This window comes from Vipera berus (assembly GCF_964194415.1).
Source record: "Vipera berus genome assembly, chromosome: 6".
Lineage (NCBI taxonomy): Eukaryota > Metazoa > Chordata > Lepidosauria > Squamata > Viperidae > Vipera > Vipera berus.
The window spans coordinates 64,190,341-64,209,300 of NC_138208.1; the positions used below are offsets into that span (position 1 = coordinate 64,190,341).

At 43.1% G+C, this 18,960-nt stretch overlaps 1 protein-coding gene across 2 annotated transcripts in view; it reads left to right on the plus strand.

Annotated features, from left to right (window-relative positions):
- CARD10 (caspase recruitment domain family member 10) overlaps window positions 1-18,960 on the plus strand; it is a 54,013-nt gene that overhangs the window by 15,549 nt on the left and 19,504 nt on the right. For both annotated transcript variants that reach the window (XM_081331070.1, XM_081331069.1), the window contains exons 7-14: window positions 6,021-6,200; window positions 9,739-9,894; window positions 11,953-12,078; window positions 12,768-12,956; window positions 13,967-14,104; window positions 16,187-16,302; window positions 17,114-17,154; window positions 17,953-18,076. In XM_081331070.1, coding sequence (XP_081187196.1) covers window positions 6,021-6,200; window positions 9,739-9,894; window positions 11,953-12,078; window positions 12,768-12,956; window positions 13,967-14,104; window positions 16,187-16,302; window positions 17,114-17,154; window positions 17,953-18,076 — 1,070 coding nt within the window. The remainder of the gene's footprint in view (window positions 1-6,020; window positions 6,201-9,738; window positions 9,895-11,952; window positions 12,079-12,767; window positions 12,957-13,966; window positions 14,105-16,186; window positions 16,303-17,113; window positions 17,155-17,952; window positions 18,077-18,960) is intronic.

The following is an 18,960-nucleotide window of genomic DNA, read 5'->3' on the forward strand; positions in this document are numbered from 1 at the left end:
TGTAAAAAATCTGCTAATCTGTGATGCCAGTCACCTGTGACAATGCGCTTGAGTGCTTCCTTTGCTGTCCTCACCATGTGTTCAGCTTGACCATTAGAAGATGGATGAAAAGGCGCAGACGTTGCATGTGTGATGAGATTAGCTCTAAGGAAAGCCTGAAATTCAGCAGCAGTGAATTGGGCCCCGTTATCTGAAACTAAGACATCTGGCAACCCATGTGTGGCAAAGAGTTTTCTCAGCACTTGGATGGTCCTAGCAGTAGTCGTGTTAGGAACTGGAATTACTTCCAGCCATTTTGAGTGGCTATCCACTACTATAAGGAAGAGCTGTTCCTGAAAGGGCCCAGCGTAGTCTATGTGAACCCTAGACCAGGGAGTGTGCATTTCCTCCCACCTGTGAACTGGAGCCTGTGGCATTTCAGGCCTAGATTGCTGGCATGTATAACAACCATGGACTTGAACCTCAATGGCCTTATCAAGGCCAGGCCACCAGAGGTAGCTTCTAGCTAAAGCTTTCATTCTGACAATGCCTGGATGGCCTTCACGTAATGATTGTAAAACCCTGTCTCTTAGGGAAGTGGGAATTATGACTGTTTCCCCATAAACTGCACCCTTTATGGGCAGATAACTCATGCCTCCTGACAAAATAGCTCTAAAATTCTGAGCCAGGACTTTTATCCAACCAGCCCATGTATACCCATGACAACACTCTACTAAGTATTTTATCTGTGGCAGTTTCAGCAGCAATGTCCCCTGCATGGAGGGGAAATTCAGGTATGTCCTGTATGGACAATATTCTAGCAGCTGGAGCCTTATCTGGATACATTAGTGGCAGTGGTAGTCTGCTGAGGCCATCTGCATGGCCCATTTCCTTGCCCGGTTCTGAATTAATTCAAAATTGTATGCAGATAGGAAAATAGACCATCTCAGCATTCTTGGAGATAGTATGTGGGGGGTTTGTTTGTCTGTTGTGAAAAGTCCCAACAGAGGTTTGTGGTCAGTGTATACCGTGAAATCCCTGCCATATAAATAGTCATGGAATTTTTGTATTCCAGCAATGATGGCCAGGGCCTCTTTGTCAATCTGAGCATAGTTGCGCTCAGCAGAGGACAATGTCCTTGAGTAAAATGCTATAGGAACCTGTTTCCCATTTTTTTCTATGTGACTTAAAACTGCCCCCACCCCATAGGGAGATGCATCACATGCAAGACATACAGGTTTAGAGTCTTTGTAGTGAGTTACAGTGGACTTTTCTGACAATAGTGTTTTTAAGTCCTGGAAACTTTTTTCATGTAAGTTAGTCCATTTCCATGGAGCTTTCTTATCTAGAAGCCTGTGGAGGGGCTCTGCTATTGCGGCCTTATGAGGTAGAAATGATAGATGTTTAGGAGACCCAAGAATGCTTGTAGCTCTCCTTTTGATTTGGGCCTAGGAGCCATTTTAATGGCCTTCACTTTAGAATCAGCAGGGTGAATGCCATTAGCATCAATTCGGAAACCCAGGAATTCTGTTGAAGAAACCCCAATACTACACTTGTTCTTTTTTAATTTGAGGCCTGCTTCGCGAAGCCTGTGCAAGACAGCCCTGAGCCTACTGGCCAAAACCTCTGGGGATTCCCCTGCAATAAGAACATCATCAAAATAAGGGCAGACACCCTGAATACCCTTGAGTGTACGCTCCATGATTCCCTGAAAAATACCTGGTGCAACACTGACTGCAAACTGTAAGCGTTTAACTTTGAAAGCCCCCCTGTGAGTCACGATCATTTGAGCCACGGCTGTGGCCTCATCAACCGGCAATTGCTGATAGGTCTGTGCTAAATCAAGTTTAGCAAAAATAGTACCCCCTTGCAAGGAGACTAAAATATGATTGACCACTGGGACCGGGTAAGCATGTTGCTTGAGGGCTTTATTTAGTGTGCATTTATAGTCAGCACAAATGTGAACTTCCCCATTGGAACTTAAGTGGAGTGACTATAGGACTTTTCCACTCCCCACCATCAACAGGCTGTAACACACCCTGTTCTACGAGCTTATCGATTTCAGAATCAATTTTATGTTTTAAGGCAAAGGGACCCTATGAGGCTTAACCCTGATTGGAACTATGTTGGGATCTAACTTAAATGAGATAGGCGAGCCTGTGTATGTGCCTAGGGTTGAATCAAAAACATCCGCATATTCCTCGCATACTGACATGAGGTCTGCAGTTTGTGTCCGGTTTATGCCAGTAATCTGAATACCTAAGGCATCAAACCAATCGAGTCCAATGAGACTCGTTCTCTGGCCCCCTACCACTATTACATCCAGATGCCCCCAAAACCCTTTAAAGTTTACCAACAAGGTGGCTTCTCCCTTAACTTTAATGTGAGCATTTTGAAAATCCGTTAAGATTATATCTGAGGGTCTTAGTTTGGCCCAATTGTTACTGCGCCTACACACGAAGTTAAAAGTGTCTTGAGAAATAATTGAAACTGCAGAGCCAGAGTCCAATTCCATCTTACATGGAACTCCTTGTAGCTCTATCATGAGCTTAAGTTTGGGTTTGAGGGGGCGTTGAGCCCTGGTGCGGCATACGCTTCTATGGCTTCTGAAAAACCCCACACTAACTGGACCCTGGGCCCCAGTACCTCTCCTAGTCGGTTCTTCCGACTGGTGTTTGGGTGGCCGGTCTCTCTGGCGGGCTCTGCAAACCACTGTGATGTGGCCTGTCCTTCCGCAAACTCTGCACGTGGCTGATTGAAATCTGCAGTTGGCGTGAAAATGGTTTCCACCACACCCCTTACATCTCGGTAAGAGAACTGCCTTGTAATTGTCCTCTCGCTGCTGGCTATTTCGGTGTTGCGCGTTGGGCTGCTTTTGGAGTTGGTTGATTTCAGGTTCTTCCTCCTCGGAGAATTCTTCTGTGCTTTTGGCATCCTCATGGTGGACCGTTTCTTCAAACTTTGTCGATTTGGCGGCCTGCACTGTTTGAATGGCACCCCTGGTAGCTTTGTCGTCCATCACCTCATCTTGTGCTTCAGAAAACGTTCAATTTGGCCTAGCAAAGAGTCTCTACTGAAGTGTTCTGTCCCATAGGCTGCAGACGAGCTGGTCTCGTAGTCGCTCTTCTAAATTTGAAAATTTGCAAAGGCGTGTGGCCTACCTCAGGCCCGCTATGAACTCGGAAGCTGATTCACCCGGTTGCTGCACTCTTTGGTCGAACTTGAACCGCCAAGCTATTTCAGACATCTTGGGCTGGAAGTGCCTGGTTAGCTTCTTTTTGAGGTCTGCGTAGGATACTGCTTCAATCGGTGTTGGTGCGAAAAGGTTCTCAGCCAAATCAAAGGTTGCTGGGCTGCACACGCAGAGTAGCGTTGTGGCCTTCAGTCCTTCTTCCGTGATCTGATTGGCCCTGAGGTAGTTTTCTACTTGTGATAGATATGATGGCCATTCCTCTGGGTGTTTCACGTCAAATTCTCTCAGTTTCCTGACCTTCGACATTCTTTTGCTGGTTCCTGCGTTCTTCCGGATCCTGCTTCCAGGCTCAGGGAATGAGTCCACTGAGCACGATGTCGCTAGCATAGTTTGCTAACCGACCTTGAGAGGGGGGGAAAATGCCTTTTCCCTCCAGCGTGTGCTGCCTTTCCCTCATAGACTTCAACTCTTAATCAGTGAAGCAGGATCCCACCTTCATCGCCACTGTTAAATAGCGGGTTCTTTGGCGCAGGAATGAAGACGCGAAGCTGAGTACAATGTAATTCATAGTTTATTTCGTGCAGAAACTGTACTGGGGAAAAGGCTGCAACTAGTGGCAGTATATAGTCTAGCCCCTAGGCGGCAGCCAATAGGTTTGAATCAACCATTGCCGCCTGGAGATTGCCAATTGCAGCACCAGAGACTTGTAGTCTGGGTTGCTGGAGAGCCATTAGCTGCTCCAGCAACCCACGTGGTATACTTTAAGAGCCCAGTACATAACATAAATTATTCTGGTTATTTCAAGATTTGCTTTAGATTCTGATTATGTCAGCATTTATCTTTCTTTGTGCTTAAAGCACGAAACTACCAATTTTATAGCATGATACCAATTTATTTGCATATAGTATTTGAATTCACAGTCATCTTCATTACTTTATCTCAAAAATCTTTAAAACCATCAGATAAACTGGTATTATTGTACCATATAGCAGATGAAAGTTACCTGAGACTATTGATTTTATGGTAAAGGCAAAATATGAAATATAGACTTCGTGGTTCTTGTAGAGATGAGCGGTGCATAAATTTGATAAACAAATTACCTTGAACAACCCAGACTAAGATAGAATAGAGCTATGGTTAAAGAAAGACAGATTCATTCCTGTATATTCATTAATCCCTTTAGTGCACGGGTGTCAAACTCAATTTCACTGAGGGCCGCATCAGCATTGTGGTTGCCCTCAGGGGGCCGGGTGGGTATGGCCAGGGTGGGCGTGGCCTACTGGGTGGGCGTGGCTAGAGTGGGTATGGCCTACTGGGTAGGCGTGGCCAGCTCTACATCGTTCGCATCAAGGGTGCCTATGGGGGCCTGGGCAGGAGTGGGACAGATCTGAGGGTCTCTGGCAGAAGTACTGTCTCTGGGCCAGGGCCAAGGCAGAGGGGGCCGTTCCCTCACTGTTTCCAGGATGGCTTCGCGGGCCAGATGAAACCACTTCGCGGGCCGGATCCAGCCCCCGGGCCTTGTGTTTGACATGTCTGCTTTAGTGTGTTATTATATTTATAAAAGAGAGAAAAAAACTTAAGAATCTCATCTTATAGCATTGATCACTTTAACATGATGGAGTATTGTGTGCTGCAGTTTCAGTGTATTGTATGTTTTACTTTTGTGTAGGAATGCTTGATTGTTTTCTTCTTGTTGGTTAAAACATAAATTGGTAGTGCTTTTTTTATTCTAGCCCCTAAAATTATTTTGAGCACACTATTGAACTTTCTAGCCTGATTTACAAAATTGGGGGCATGATTTTTTTGCCATTTTGAGATGGGAAAGACATGGAAACTTGAAAGCATAAACCCAAGATAACACTGTTAAAAAAAGCATAATTCCCACTCAAGAAGAAAAGAGGAAAAATCCCAACCCTGCCTATGTGTGTGATGCAACCCATCAATTTTAATTTAGTACGGCCTTTCTTCCACTTTCCTACTACCAAACATTGTCCATGGTGGTCTAAGATGTGGGTTTAGCTAGATTACCCTTGTGTCTTCCTTTTAGATGCTTTCAGCAGTCTTAGAATTGCTCCATATTAAATGCAAACCCTGGATTCATTTGAAGTGCCAATCACTAGAATTTTTTCTGGAGATTGGTAGATTCTTCAGATGAAGCCCAGGTTAGATTACATTTGAAAAATTTAAAAGCAGGTAAGGGTATAAAATAGATGTCAAGTCCCCATTTTAAATAATGTTTCACTCCAGATACTTGACAGAATTTATTAGATAGCCCCTTGGTTACTTGAATTTCACTTTGAGCAATGGGCATGTCTACTTCCTCTTTATGCAACTTTAACTTTAAATCTATATGTGTTTAGATTAGACATTTTCTGAAACCACTATTCTACCTTCCTCAAACTACTTGCCACCAGTCATGTTGGATAACAATTTCCACCATCCTAGGTCAGTGAGCCTGCTTGGATGTGTTGGCCAGAAATGATGAGAGTTGAAGTCTAGCTGGAGGAAATAAAATTGGATAAGGCATGTCAAATCTTCTGGATTTTTTTACCTATTATTTTAAAAGTTTTTGAGCATGTGTCCATTAAATGATTGGCTTGCCAATCCACAAATCCATTATTAAATTAAGAAATAGGGTATATATTGTGAAGAGAACTCACCTATACTCCAATTTACTCCTTCTTATTACAATATTTTATTGACTGAACCATTAAAAAATTCATGTAGGACTTTATTTTGATTAACTTCCCAATCAAAATGAAGCCCTATACAAATGTAAACTACTTGTTTCGCTAGTGCTATAATCAATGTAGTGCTGTAATAGTCTTTTATCTGTTCCAAATTTCAGATAGATCAATTGAAATGTAAGATCGCTAGTATGGAGGAAGAGTGTTCCTTATTGAAGAAACAAACATTAATGGCACCTCAGCGGGAGGTGGAGGATCATGGATTTACTGACATTTCTGATTTGCAAGCTGAGAACCAGAGGTTAATTGCTTCACTTCAGGAGTTGCAGAATGTAATGCAGGTACATTCTGAAAAACGTGGATTTGAGAGTAATCCATAGAAGCATTCTCTATTCTGAACCTTCTCCTGTATGGATTCATTTTTGTGTTTAAACTGGGACCGCATTTGAAAGTGCAACCTTGTTCTATAAAAATTATTTGGTTGTAGAGGAAACGAAACATCATAACTCAGAGCATCAGGTGCTGCTAGACCCTCATTATTTGATGGTCTGCAGTGAGATTTCATCTATGGACCCTCCAAGGTTCTTCATTGTATAGTCTAGATTTCTTACTTGGTGCCTTTGAGAAGTTTTGGACTTCACATAAGTTTTCAAGTAAAAAAGTTAAATAGGCTTGGGGTAATTTGTGCATTGTTTTATGCATTTGGAACCTAGATGTCAGGGAAGGCTGCTGAGGACTTTAAAGGAAACCCATTTCATCTGCATATAATTAAAACTTATATTTTAGAATTTCATTCTAGGCCTGTGACTGGATTGCTACTTCATACTAACTTCATTTGTTTTAGTTGTGGTTTATTTAATGAACAAGTAAACAATTGATTCATATATCACACTTAGGTCATAAACAAAGCTTTGCAAGTTGTAGTGTTTACACAGCAAGCTATGCCAAACTAAAACAAATCACTTTGATGTGATGTATGAATCCAGTCTTTCGGTGCCAGGACTGTTATTTTTTTTCTTAAAACCAAGTGATAAAGACTATTATTATAATTGAAATGAAAATGGGCTGGTCACATAGCAAGAAATGATGACAGGTGGACCAAGGCAGCCAGAGAATGGATCCCACTTGATAAAAAGCGTCCACGAAAGAAACTTAAAACAAGATGGATCTACAACATGAGCAAGTATTTTTTTTAAAATCCCATTTATATCCCGCCCTTCTCCGAAGACTCAGGGTGGCTTACAATCTAAGCACAAATCAATGTGCTTAGCAATAGCCTTCATTCTATGTATATGCCTGCTTATTAGGGCTTTCAGCCCCCCCCCAAGCGGCATTATTACAAAGTCAGCTTATTGCCCCCAACAATCTGGGTCCTCATTTTGCAGGCCTAACAGGCAAAAGAAAGGTCAGGACTGTATTGGTTGGAAACATGTCTATCCACTGCAGGAGTGGATGGTTAGAGTGATGATGATGATGATGATGATTTTTCTACTAGTGCTATATTTCTACTACTATTGTTCCAGTTGGAACTTAAGCATACAGATGATAAGGTAAAGGTTCCCCTGCACATGTGTGCTAGTCATTTCTGACTCTAGGGGCTGGTGCTCATCTCTGTTTCAAAGCCGAAGAGCCAGCGCTTGTCCGAGGACGTCTCCGTGGTCATGTGGCCGGCATGACTAGACGCCAAAGGCGCACGGAACGCTGTTACCTTCCCACCGTAGTGGTCCCTATTTTTCTACTTGCATTTTTACGTGCTTTTGAACTGCTAGGTTGGCAGAAGCTGGGACGAGTAACAGGCTCTCACTCTGTTACGCGGCACTCGGGATTCGACCTGCCAAACTGCCGACCATCTGATCGACAAACTCAGCGTCCTAACCCATGGAGCCACCGCGTCCCCTATACAGATGATAGTCCAATGCAATTAAAGGGCATCTGATTGGCAAACACTAAACTAGTTATATGTGTGATTTTATATGTAAACCTTAAACAATTAAAGAGTGAATGCCAGCAAGGCTATTCCTTCCTTTCCAGCAGTGTCTTGTATTTTTGTGAATCACAGTCTTTGTTCCCTTTAAATTACCTCATCACAACATTGACAAATGTTTCTCCTTGAGTAGCTTCAGTACAAAGTAGTCTTTTATAATAAGTGTAAGACTTGCCACCCAGCTATAAACATACTACATATTGCATGAGCGTTGTGTTCATTCTTGCACTAGTGCTGGATTAGAACCTGAGTTGGTAGAGTGCTAAAAATAAAATATATTTTAAAAAGAGGGCCTCTAGCACTGGCTTAGATGCTGCTAAACTATCAATGGGTGGTATGAACAGCTGTGATTCTCAGCTGTTTGGGAGATGTAAACAGCCTGTTATATCTGAGTTACCAAATAACCCCTATTTTTACCCTGAAATATATGAATATATATAGTTTTGAGGTTTTCCTTGAATTTATGATTTAAAACTATTCTGTATTGTGGATTCCAATTGTATGGTTATTTACATGTTATCTCGTGATGTACAACTTACTCTTAATTTGTTTTAGTTTTGGTGAATGTTACTTAAATACAGTATATTTTGGTTTAAAATTCTTCCTTTTCCCCAAATCATTTTAATTTTTTAACCAGGAAAAATATATAGTTTTCAAGAAAAGTATTCTTGAGGAAGAAGCATATGGATACAATCAGTTATATAAATCTATTACATACACAGCAAAATATTGCCATTTCCATTATACTCTATAATTTTTATGTAGAGTAGCTTAAGAACCCATCCCAGAAAGCATGAAATTGTGAGGTTCTTGGAAGACATGAGCCCATCTGCCTATGTGCATAATCATCCATAAAACATTGCTTAGCTATGATGTTTTGACTATACGGTTTCAATCTGACACAGCTTGTCTCTTTAGAATAAGTATTTTTCACTGCTTAGATCCCCTCATATCATTCATCTAAATATAATCAAAACTAGAGCTCTGCCTGTACGTTATTGGCTCTGACAGCTACTGCGGCTTTCTGGTTTAATGCAGGGAGATGCAGAGTCAGCCTGTGGAAGGGCTGACATTACTATTAGAGATACTGAGACAAGTTTCTTGGGCTTCAAAAGGAAGCCAGTATATAATTGTGGAATATATTTCTCTACTGACAAGGAAGAGAGAGATCTGCTTGTGTGGTTTTCTGTTTTAGAAGACAGTAACTTGATTGATCTTACAATCAGTGTGTCTTGATTTTGCAAGCAAGGCCACCATTCATTGCTCCATCTCAGGCAGCAGAATATCCCAGGCTGCTCTTGCAGATGAATGAAAAGGCTGTTAAACTGCATCAATCTTATAGTTTCAAATAGATTTAACAGCCATTCTTTGCTTAGAAACTAAAGGGCCAGGCTTGCTAATTGGCAGTTTTCAGAATTCCTACAAGACTAAAGGATTCAGAATTATTTAAAAGCGGACATGAAATTAAAAATGGCATGACACTGATAGGACGTTTGTTGCACAAATGCATCTTTCACTTTTGATGGTAGTGAAGATATATAGATATTGAATTGGTTAGCCTTTCTTTAAAAAAGGCCTTCCAGGGCTAACTGAGGATGAAGGGTGTTGAACACATCTGGAGACTGTCAAGTAGGCAAAGAGTAGAATAAATAGAGCACTCTACTCTGGAGCTCCTGCTGGAGATATTTTAAAATATTCCTTAGGCAAGCATACTGATTTCTGTTCTCCCCCCCCCAAAGCCTTAATTATCCTGAAATTAGATTATGTCCTAGCATCTTCAAACTTGGCCCTTTTATGACTTGTGGACTGGGAGTTGAAGTCCACAAGCCATAAAAGGGCCAAATTTGAAGACCCCGGTCCTAGCAGATGAGTGACTTTGCTTCTTTACTGCTTAGAAAGCAAGGGAAGACCATGTGCCGGGCTCTGAGAGGGTTCTTCTAGACATTCTGGAGCATGATTGGAAGGAAGCACAAGCAGACCGACAGGAACTGTGTCAGAAGCTCAGCTCCTTACAGAATGAGCTGCAGTGTGCTGAACAGCTGAGAGATAAGGTAAGATGCTGTAACACTAACCCCAGACATTTAAGCTTGGAGACACATTGGAACAGCCATGAAATCCTTGTTCCAGACATTAGTGAACAGGGAATGCTTGTGCCATGGGCTAAAAGCAGAGCACCAGTCAAAATATTTTTGGACTCTGGTCACTGATAGTCCTTACTTTGTGCTTCCCTTTTGAAAAAAGCCAGCAAAACCTATGGAAGGAATCTTTTGCAAATTGAAACAGGCAATGGAAGATAATAATGCTATCCCACTTCCATCCTTGCAAACAGGTATATAAAAAAGAAAACACTATGGATCTCACTATGTTAGAATGAACATCTTCATAGAGTCTCATTAAGGCAATTTGGACCTCAGCAGGAAAAATCTCCCCTTCTAATGTCTTTTAAACATCAGATACATGCTTTCTATTCTAGAAATTCTAAATTTACTCCCTTTGTCCTAAGCCACAGGTCGGCAACCCGCGGCTCCGGAGCCGCATGCGGCTCTTTGAGCCGTCTCTTGCGGCTCCCAGCCGCCCGGTGCGCGCGCACCTCTTCCAACGGGCAGTGGTGCGCGCGCACCTCTCCAAATGGAGAGTGGCACCGCCCGTTTGGAGAGGTGCACGCGCACCTCCCCGAATGGGCGGAGGTGCGCGCGCACCTCCCCAAACCTTTGGAGAGGTGCGCGCGTACCTCCGCGCGAATGGGCAGCGGTGCCGCTCTTTGAGGAAGCCCGCCGCGGCCCGTCTGTGAAGCTGCCGAAAGCGGCAGCTTAGCAGACGGGCCGCGGCAGCTTCCGCAAAGAGCGGCGCCCCTGCCCATTCCGAGAGGTGCGCGCGCACCTCCCCAAACCTTTGGAGAGGTGCGCGCGTACCTCCGCGCGAATGGGCAGCGGTGCCGCTCTTTGAGGAAGCCCGCCGCGGCCCGTCTGTGAAGCTGCCGAAAGCGGCAGCTTAGCAGACGGGCCGCGGCAGCTTCCGCAAACAGCGGCGCCCCTGCCCATTCCGAGAGGTGCGCGCGCACCTCTCCGAACGACCGGAGGTGCGCGCGTACCTCCGCGCGAATGGGCAGCGGTGCCGCTCTTTCAGGAAGCCCGCCGCGGCCCGTCTGTGAAGCTGCCGAAAGCGGCAGCTTAGCAGACGGGCCGCGGCAGCTTCCGCAAAGAGCGGCGCCCCTGCCCATTCCGAGAGGTGCGCGCGCACCTCTCCGAACGACCGGAGGTGCGCGCGCACCTCCCCAAACCTTTGGGGAGGTGCGCGCGTACCTCCGCGCGAAGGGGCAGTGGTGCCGCTCTTTCAGGAAGCTGCCGCTTCGGCAGCTTCCTGAAAGAGCGGCACCACTGCCCCTTCGCGCGGAGGTACGCGCGCACCTCCCCAAAGGTTTGGGGAGGTGCGCGCGCACCTCCGGTCGTTCGGAGAGGTGCGCGCGCACCTCTCGGAATGGGCAGGGGCGCCGCTCTTTGCGGAAGCTGCCGCGGCCCGTCTGCTAAGCTGCCGCTTTCGGCAGCTTCACAGACGGGCCGCGGCGGGCTTCCTGAAAGAGCGGCACCGCTGCCCATTCGCGCGGAGGTACGCGCGCACCTCCGGTCGTTCGGAGAGGTGCGCGCGCACCTCTCGGAATGGGCAGGGGCGCCGCTCTTTGAGGAAGCTGCCACGGCCCGTCTGCAAAGCTGCCGAAAGCGGCAGCTTTGCAGACGGGCCGTCGCCATCGGGCAACCGGGAACCGGTTCCATCTCATTTTTAAAAAAATGGCAGCCGCGTGCGTCCGCGCATGCGCAAAAAACCTTTTTGCGCATGCGCGTGCATGGACACACGCACGCGGCTCCCTCTTTTTTTAATTTGTGATGGAACCGGTTCCCAGTGGCTCTTTTTCTTTTTTAGGTTGCCGACCCCTGTCCTAAGCAATGCTTGATAATTGAAAGTGAGGTGCAAGTGATGCAAAACAGATGCATGTACACTTTCTTCTTTCTGAACCCTGTCATTTGAAAAGAGATTGGAAACCTCTAACTGCCTTTGTTTGGGACCTGAACATTTACTTGGAAAATATTCCATCTCTGAAATTTCTTTTTCAGTATCTGCAAGAAATGGAGGATTTACAATTGAAATTCCATACTCTGCAGAAGAACTGTGATCTGTATAAGCACAGAATGAACACCGTGCTTTCTCAGCTAGAGGAGATTGAGAAGGAAAGAGATCAGGTAAATGGCTTCTCCTCTGAAATGTTTCCTTGGCTTATAATTATGCTATACAGTTAAGATTAAACCATGTGTTATGGTGATAATATTCTTGCTACCCCATTTCATGCTACTCAAAGTAATAGAAAAATACAGAAACCATATAGGAATGATAAGATAGAAGAATGATGCTTGCTTTATATTTCCAATCCAGCCTGTTTCTCAGTGTGGTTCTTCATAGATACTTGTGTAATATGACCTCAGATCCTAGATCAGATGGAAACATCTGGAAGTCTGTCAAGATTGTTTATTTATACCAGTTCCCGGTTATTTGGATTATTTTTTATTAAATGTACTCTGCTCCATTGCTGTTGCTCTATAAGTAATTGTATATTGATTGAATTATTATGTCAATGCATTCACATTTCTCTATATTTCAAATAGCTATCTTACTGTAATTTTACTTTCAATTAGGAAATTCTTTGTTTAGAAAGGCCTGGTGAATACCAGAAGGGAGCTAAAAAGGACCTTAATAAAACATGGCATTTTATCTTTTTGATTATGGATTCTAAAACAGCAGAAATTATGAAGCAATGTGCAAAATTGGATGTAACTTGTTTAGAATGTGATTTAGAGAAAAGAAGAGTGCATGCTATGCACAGTTCTGCCTATAATCTCACCCATCAGTTCCCCTTCCTCACTGTTTCCTTTAGGCCATTCAGAGCCGAGATGACATTCAGCTCCAGTATTCCCAAAGCCTCATTGAGAAGGACCAATACCGTAAACGTGTTCGGACTTTGGAGGAAGAGAGAGATGACTTGCTGAGTAAACTCACACAGGCTGAGGGCACACTAGAGGGACAGTTGCAGCGATGCTTGTGTAACAGAGGCCTTGCCAAGAAGGTATGCTTGGAAGAAAAAAAGACAATAGAGGAGAATATTTGTAGCTCAGGGTTGAAATGAGGGGTCCTTGTTGCTCTCTGAGCTTGGTTGTTTTCTTGCAGTCATTGTATTACCCAAACTAGATAACGTCACAGGCTAGCATTGATGATGCTGCCTAGTTGGGTAATGAAATGTCTGCAAGAAAACAACCAAGCTGAAAGAGCACCAAGAATCCCTCCAAAGAAAGATGAGAAGACCAATGATTTGTTGGAAAGGGAGGCTAGAATTTAATGGAATTGTCAGGCTCAAAAGACCAGGACCACACATGAAGGTTCAATTAAACTGATTTATTGCAAAAAGCCTATGCACAGGATCTCCTCAACTGCTTAGAATTAGGTAAGGGTGAACAGTACTCAAGGAGGTTGGACTTAATTCTCTTGTGGCTACCAAGGATTCTAGACTGATACCCCTTTTCACTCTGCCCCCAGGTTCTGCCATCACTTCTCCTATGCAATTAAGCTCACTAAAGAAGAAGAGGGCACATGTGAATGGCAATATAAGCTACCCTCCTTGCCCTCATCTCCTAGATAACTGTAAGAGTGAGAAATCGAAACACAAGAAGCACATGTAAAAAAACAGCCCTACCCCTTTGTCCATCAAGAATGCAAAAAAGGACAGCTAATTATTCCAAGCTTAAACTACATTAAAGTCTGTAGGATCAAAACTGTCCCAAATTCTTCTTTAAGCCCTTGATATTTCATCAAAATGACACAAAAACAAATCCCGTTCCATTTATAGGATTCTGCCCTGATATTAAGAACTTCTGGTACCGCAAAATGAAATTTTTCTCTAAAATGATCGAGTCAGTCTGGATGATTCCTAAAATTAGAAAAGGAATGCTCTTTTTACCCTCCATAAAATCAATGCAGTAAATGAAGTAATACAAAGAATTCTTGTCTGAAAATTAAGCGTGTCTGTGTGGGAAGTACCTTGCATTCATCCTCTCTTTTTCTCTCCTCCTGCCCCCCAAGATATGTTCCTCTTCTCATTCACTCTACAGCAGCAGTTGGAGCATATTAGAAAAGCCTTTGTCCCTGGAGGATGGGATTGTAGATTCACCAGACATCCTGGACATTGTATTCCCAAGAGACTCTGTAGGGCCAGATGTGGTAAGAAGAGATCGCATAAGTCATGAATTAAAAAGGTGCAATCTTAAATTCTGAAAGATCTCTCTTTGGTAATAGCTTTAATTACAAAGAATTAGATGGCAGAGAGTAATCACACCTGACTGAGGTATAATTTTCAAAACCCATCTAATAGTGAGAGATGCTGAAAGTTGTAGTTCAGCAAAATGTGGAGGACTATCTTGTGGTAGCTATTAATGAAGAAACACAACTCATGCTTTTTGGAGGAAAGAGCTGATGTGGTGTAAGATAATTTTATATGTTCTTAGAAAATGTTGCTGTTTTTCTGTTTAGGTGGCAAAAAGTGATAGCTAAAGCTGAAAATATACTTAGGCAGAGTTGAGGATTTAAGTTAGATTCCTACAACTAACCACCCCCAAGTTGTAACGGGAATCTTGGAAGTTAGAGCCCCAAAACATTTAGAGGGCTTTAAACTGGGAATTGCAATCCCAGCATATCTTTGGGAACTTGCTGAGAAGCCTCTTTTATGATTTTTTGATGAGAACGGATGAAATTTCTATTCTCAGAACAAACAAAATTATGTAACCTTCTGTACTGTGTCCAGCAGGTAGGCAAGACTGTCACAGCCTCTAATATTGGCTTATTGTGTACTGGACTCCTACATTAAGTAAATACTTTACTATAGGAAGCCATATCCATCAGTTGTTGAGAGACTACAGTGAATCTGAATCAAGAAAATTCAATTGATTTTAAAATTTGGTGGTGTATAACAACTGAACCAGTAGTTCCCAACACAACTTCTTTAAAGAGACACTAATTTTGAATCTTTACAGCATCGGACTTTCCTTTCACCACCAGATACATCCACAGCTGAGCGTCCTTTCGGCTTTGGCCCAATCGCTTCATTCTTTCTGGCGCTACTAGTACTAGCCCTCTGCTCTTCCCCAGTAGCATATTGGACACCTTCTGACCTGAGGGGCTCATCTTCCAGCATCATATCGTTGGTGGTAGAGGACAGAAAGTGGTAGAGGACAGAAAGGCCTGGAGGAACATTGTTCATGGGGTCGTGATGGGTCGGACACGACTTCACAGCTAACAACAACAACAATTTTGAATCTGCAGGTTTACATGAATAGCTAGTTTCATGGCTGTTAAACCAGGAAATATCAAATTACAAATGACAATCCAACTTTTTAATGAGATCTGTGGCATGTCAATATATTTGTGGTGCCCTTCTCTATCTTGGTGTTTTCCATATGTTCTGGAATACATGCAGACGTGTAATTCAGTTCTCTTACAGAAGGTTGGGGCCAACTTCAAAACCACCCTTGGTTTTCCATACTTGTATGCCTTTAAAAGAAGAGTCTGTCAATAGCCTATGTTCTCTTCATAGCTGGCTTCAAGATGGAGGAGTAGGTTCCATGAACAAATTGGCTTCTATCGCATTTGCTTCCTGAAGTTGGCTCTGTTCTCTCAAGATGGTTTTTGGTTGGGATAATCTATGAAGTTGCTGGTGATAACAAAATGATAAAACTATAAATAGAACTTGAACCCTACCTTTGTATTCTGTCCTAAATATGCAAGCTGGATAGATTAGCTTCTAATTAGAGTTCTGGTATTTAGGCTACCCTTCACCTATTTGACATTTTCTAGAAATGTTGGGTTTATAGTCCATTGGATTCCCACCCATTATGACCACTCAGAATTCTGGAAAATGTCACCCCTAAGCCCTGAGAAGTTATCAGGTTAGTCAATAGGACTACTGGCTAAGGCACCAGTTAGAAACTGGAAGACTTAATTCTAGTCCTGTCTTAGCCATGAAAGCCACCTGGGGTAACGTAGGGCCAGTCACTCCCTCTCAGCCCAACTCACCTCATAGGGTTGTTGTGGGGAAAATACTGTAACAGGAAGAAGCTGTGCTGGATATGTTCTCCACTTGTGAGTTATTTGTAATTTGTTTATATGTGCATGCCTTTTGTTGAATAAGTTGTGATTAAAATTAATCACAAGCGGTGATATCAAGCCTAGCTTGATTGAGACAAAGACATATGGGGTGAGGAGGTAGGGAATTGTCTGAAGTCAACATGTGTTTTCTGCTTTCCTTAGGAAGTGACTCCAGACAGAGAGAAAGAAATAAACCGGCTCTCCATCTTTCCCTTCCCCCCATGTGCGGGTTCTATACTTCGACGGCAGCGTGAAGATGGGCCAGCGCCTTTCAAGAGGTAGCAATTAGAATAGGCTGAAAAGAAAATTCTCCCGGTTGGGTTCCTGAACCTTGGGCTTGTCCATTCAGAAGAGCTAAATAATCTTTCCTTCAACATTAATGCGGTTCCCCCCCCCCTCAACCTTTGCAACTTCATGGTGTGTGGACTTCAATTCCCAGAACTGGCTGGGGAATTCCAGGAGAAACAATGCATTAATGTATGGCTGATAGAGGAATATGGTACCTCGGACATGTAGAATTTCAGTATTACTGTGAATTCTGGATTGTCTCCCTTTGACCTAGTTTAATTCAGATTGTCAAGTGGCAGAAACTCATGAGATATTCTTTCAGTGCTGAATTTGAACAATCCAGTCACTGCTCTTTCTCAAGGTTCTCCTCTCTGCCAATCCATCAATTTTCTGTAAGGGTAATGAAAACATTTATCTTCTGGAAATGGAATGAAGTCATGGCAGAGAACAGAAACAGGCCAGGCAAGACACAGGAGCACCTTAAATTCTAACCTGCTCCCCAGAGATTTTAACTGCTCTGTTTTGAGAGAAGAGATTTTAAACTCTAGGATGAATGAGATAGACAAAGTTACCCTGCTCAGGTTACAAAAAAAAAGCTGAGAAGGGCAATTTATTAATATAGATAATGTGGTAACATGGTGGAGAATTAATGAAGGCTGGAAAGGAACTTCCCACTATTTTATATGTCCTCTGAATTATTTGAAGAAATGAAAGAATATTAATACAAGAGATTTGATTTTGATTTTTTATAAAAAGTAATGTTTTCCCCCCATTGTGTTCTGTATTTTTTCCTGACTTTAGTTGGTCTTACGGGTCCTTTGGTAGCCTGGAAGACTTAACAGGTATTGCTAGTTATGATTTCCTATCAAATATTTTCATCTTGAAAGCTGCTAGAGGTGGCGGGTAGGGAGAGAAGAGACTTTCCTCTTACAAAATCACCTGCATGAATATGTATCCACCAGGGGGCACAGCCGCCCTATGCTTCAGTTGCTAGCTCTGGGTTAATTATCCAGGGGCTCACTGCATGTCCTGCATGCATGCTTGACTCTCAGGTTATTCCTGTTTGGTGTCCTTAATTTATTGGGGAGGGGGGAGTGGTTAGACAATGAATGCGATTCAAATTCAGAAGAGTAGAAACTGGAAAAGATGAATGTTTCAGCTTCTGGCTGTTATTGGTTCTTGGTGACAGGTTGTAAATCTCTAGAGCCTGTCTCACTGTATATCCTGAGATCAGATAGTTTTGTGGGTTTCACTACCAAGGCACCTAACAGGAAGATTGGCATTTAGCACAATCCTGTCTGGATTTTTGCATTTAGATGTTAAGTATGCCAAAGGTGTGCCCCAAACTCCGGATCTTAATGCAAGATGAGGGTCCTTTAAAGAGGCCGTATTTATTCCATGACTTGCTATCTTTTGGCTGATATCACCTTAAGTGACCCAAGCCTGTAGGTGTTTAGGTTCTTTCCTGAGTTCCACCCATCCTATGCCATAGTAGCCTTGTATATGAAAGAGCCCTTTTCCATTTGGGGTTTTCTTCCCATATTTATGTCAGTGTTTATCCTCCCCTGAACCTCCCCAGCCTCTACATGCAATGTAAGAGTGAATAATACGAACCTGTTCTCCATCTTTCTCCCTGTCAGGAAGTACCACCACCACCACAGCCTCTTCTGCTAGGTCACCTTCCTCTTCCAGCAGTGCATACACCAGGGCAAAATCAGAAGCCTGCCTCTCCAGTGATTGCGATCAACAAAAGTTTGCCAGAAGGTCTGTTTGGCTTTCTCTTGGTTTCTAGAGACAGCTTTATCAACACGAGTGTTGTAGAAAATAAGATTGTCCTCTACCATCAAAGCTCAAATCTCAGCCCCCTGATGCTGCAGTCTTAGAGGCACTATCACCTTCTACTTCAGATCAGCAGGTACCAATTAGGGAAGCTGCTATATCATGAGAATGGCTCTTCCTACTATTAGAATACAGTCTTTCTTTTAAGGAAATGGAATCCAGATTTGCAATCACCTCTCATATTTTCAGATATTTTCTTAACTGCTCTGCAATATACTTTTCCAGGGCAAATCACATTAAAAAAAAGAAAGAAAATACAGCTTCTCCCCCCCCCCCAATGCAAATTAAATTAGATCCAAATAATTCTGACAAAACAAAGCAAACCTTCTTGTCAGGTAAAATATAGCCTTTATTAATCTAGCTTCTTCCAAATGCAGTCTAACATGAGCACTGCAACTCTCATATTCTCCAGGAGGCCTGGTACCTGAGGGTGATGAGAAAAGCGATCTGTTACATCTAATATCAGGCTGTGAAAAGCTGGAAAAGTTCCAGCTTAAAATCTGGCAATAATTTTTCTTGCACAAGAAACGGAGGCTTTTGCCCAAGGTGCTGGGAACTTGCTGGTACCGGAGATTTGTTAGATCTATGAAAAAAGATGCTATTGTATCGAGACAAAAAAATTAATTTTGGGATTCATGTGTCTTTAGGCTGCACCATAAAAATATCCTGGGCTCCCTAGGACCAGAATCTCTAGCAGTGCCATGAATTTAGTTATTGCACGGCTCTTCAGATGAAAACTCTGCAGTAGTTGTAGAAAATCTAGCCTTTCATTGTACCGTGATTGACGCCCAGTGGGAACTAGAACATTT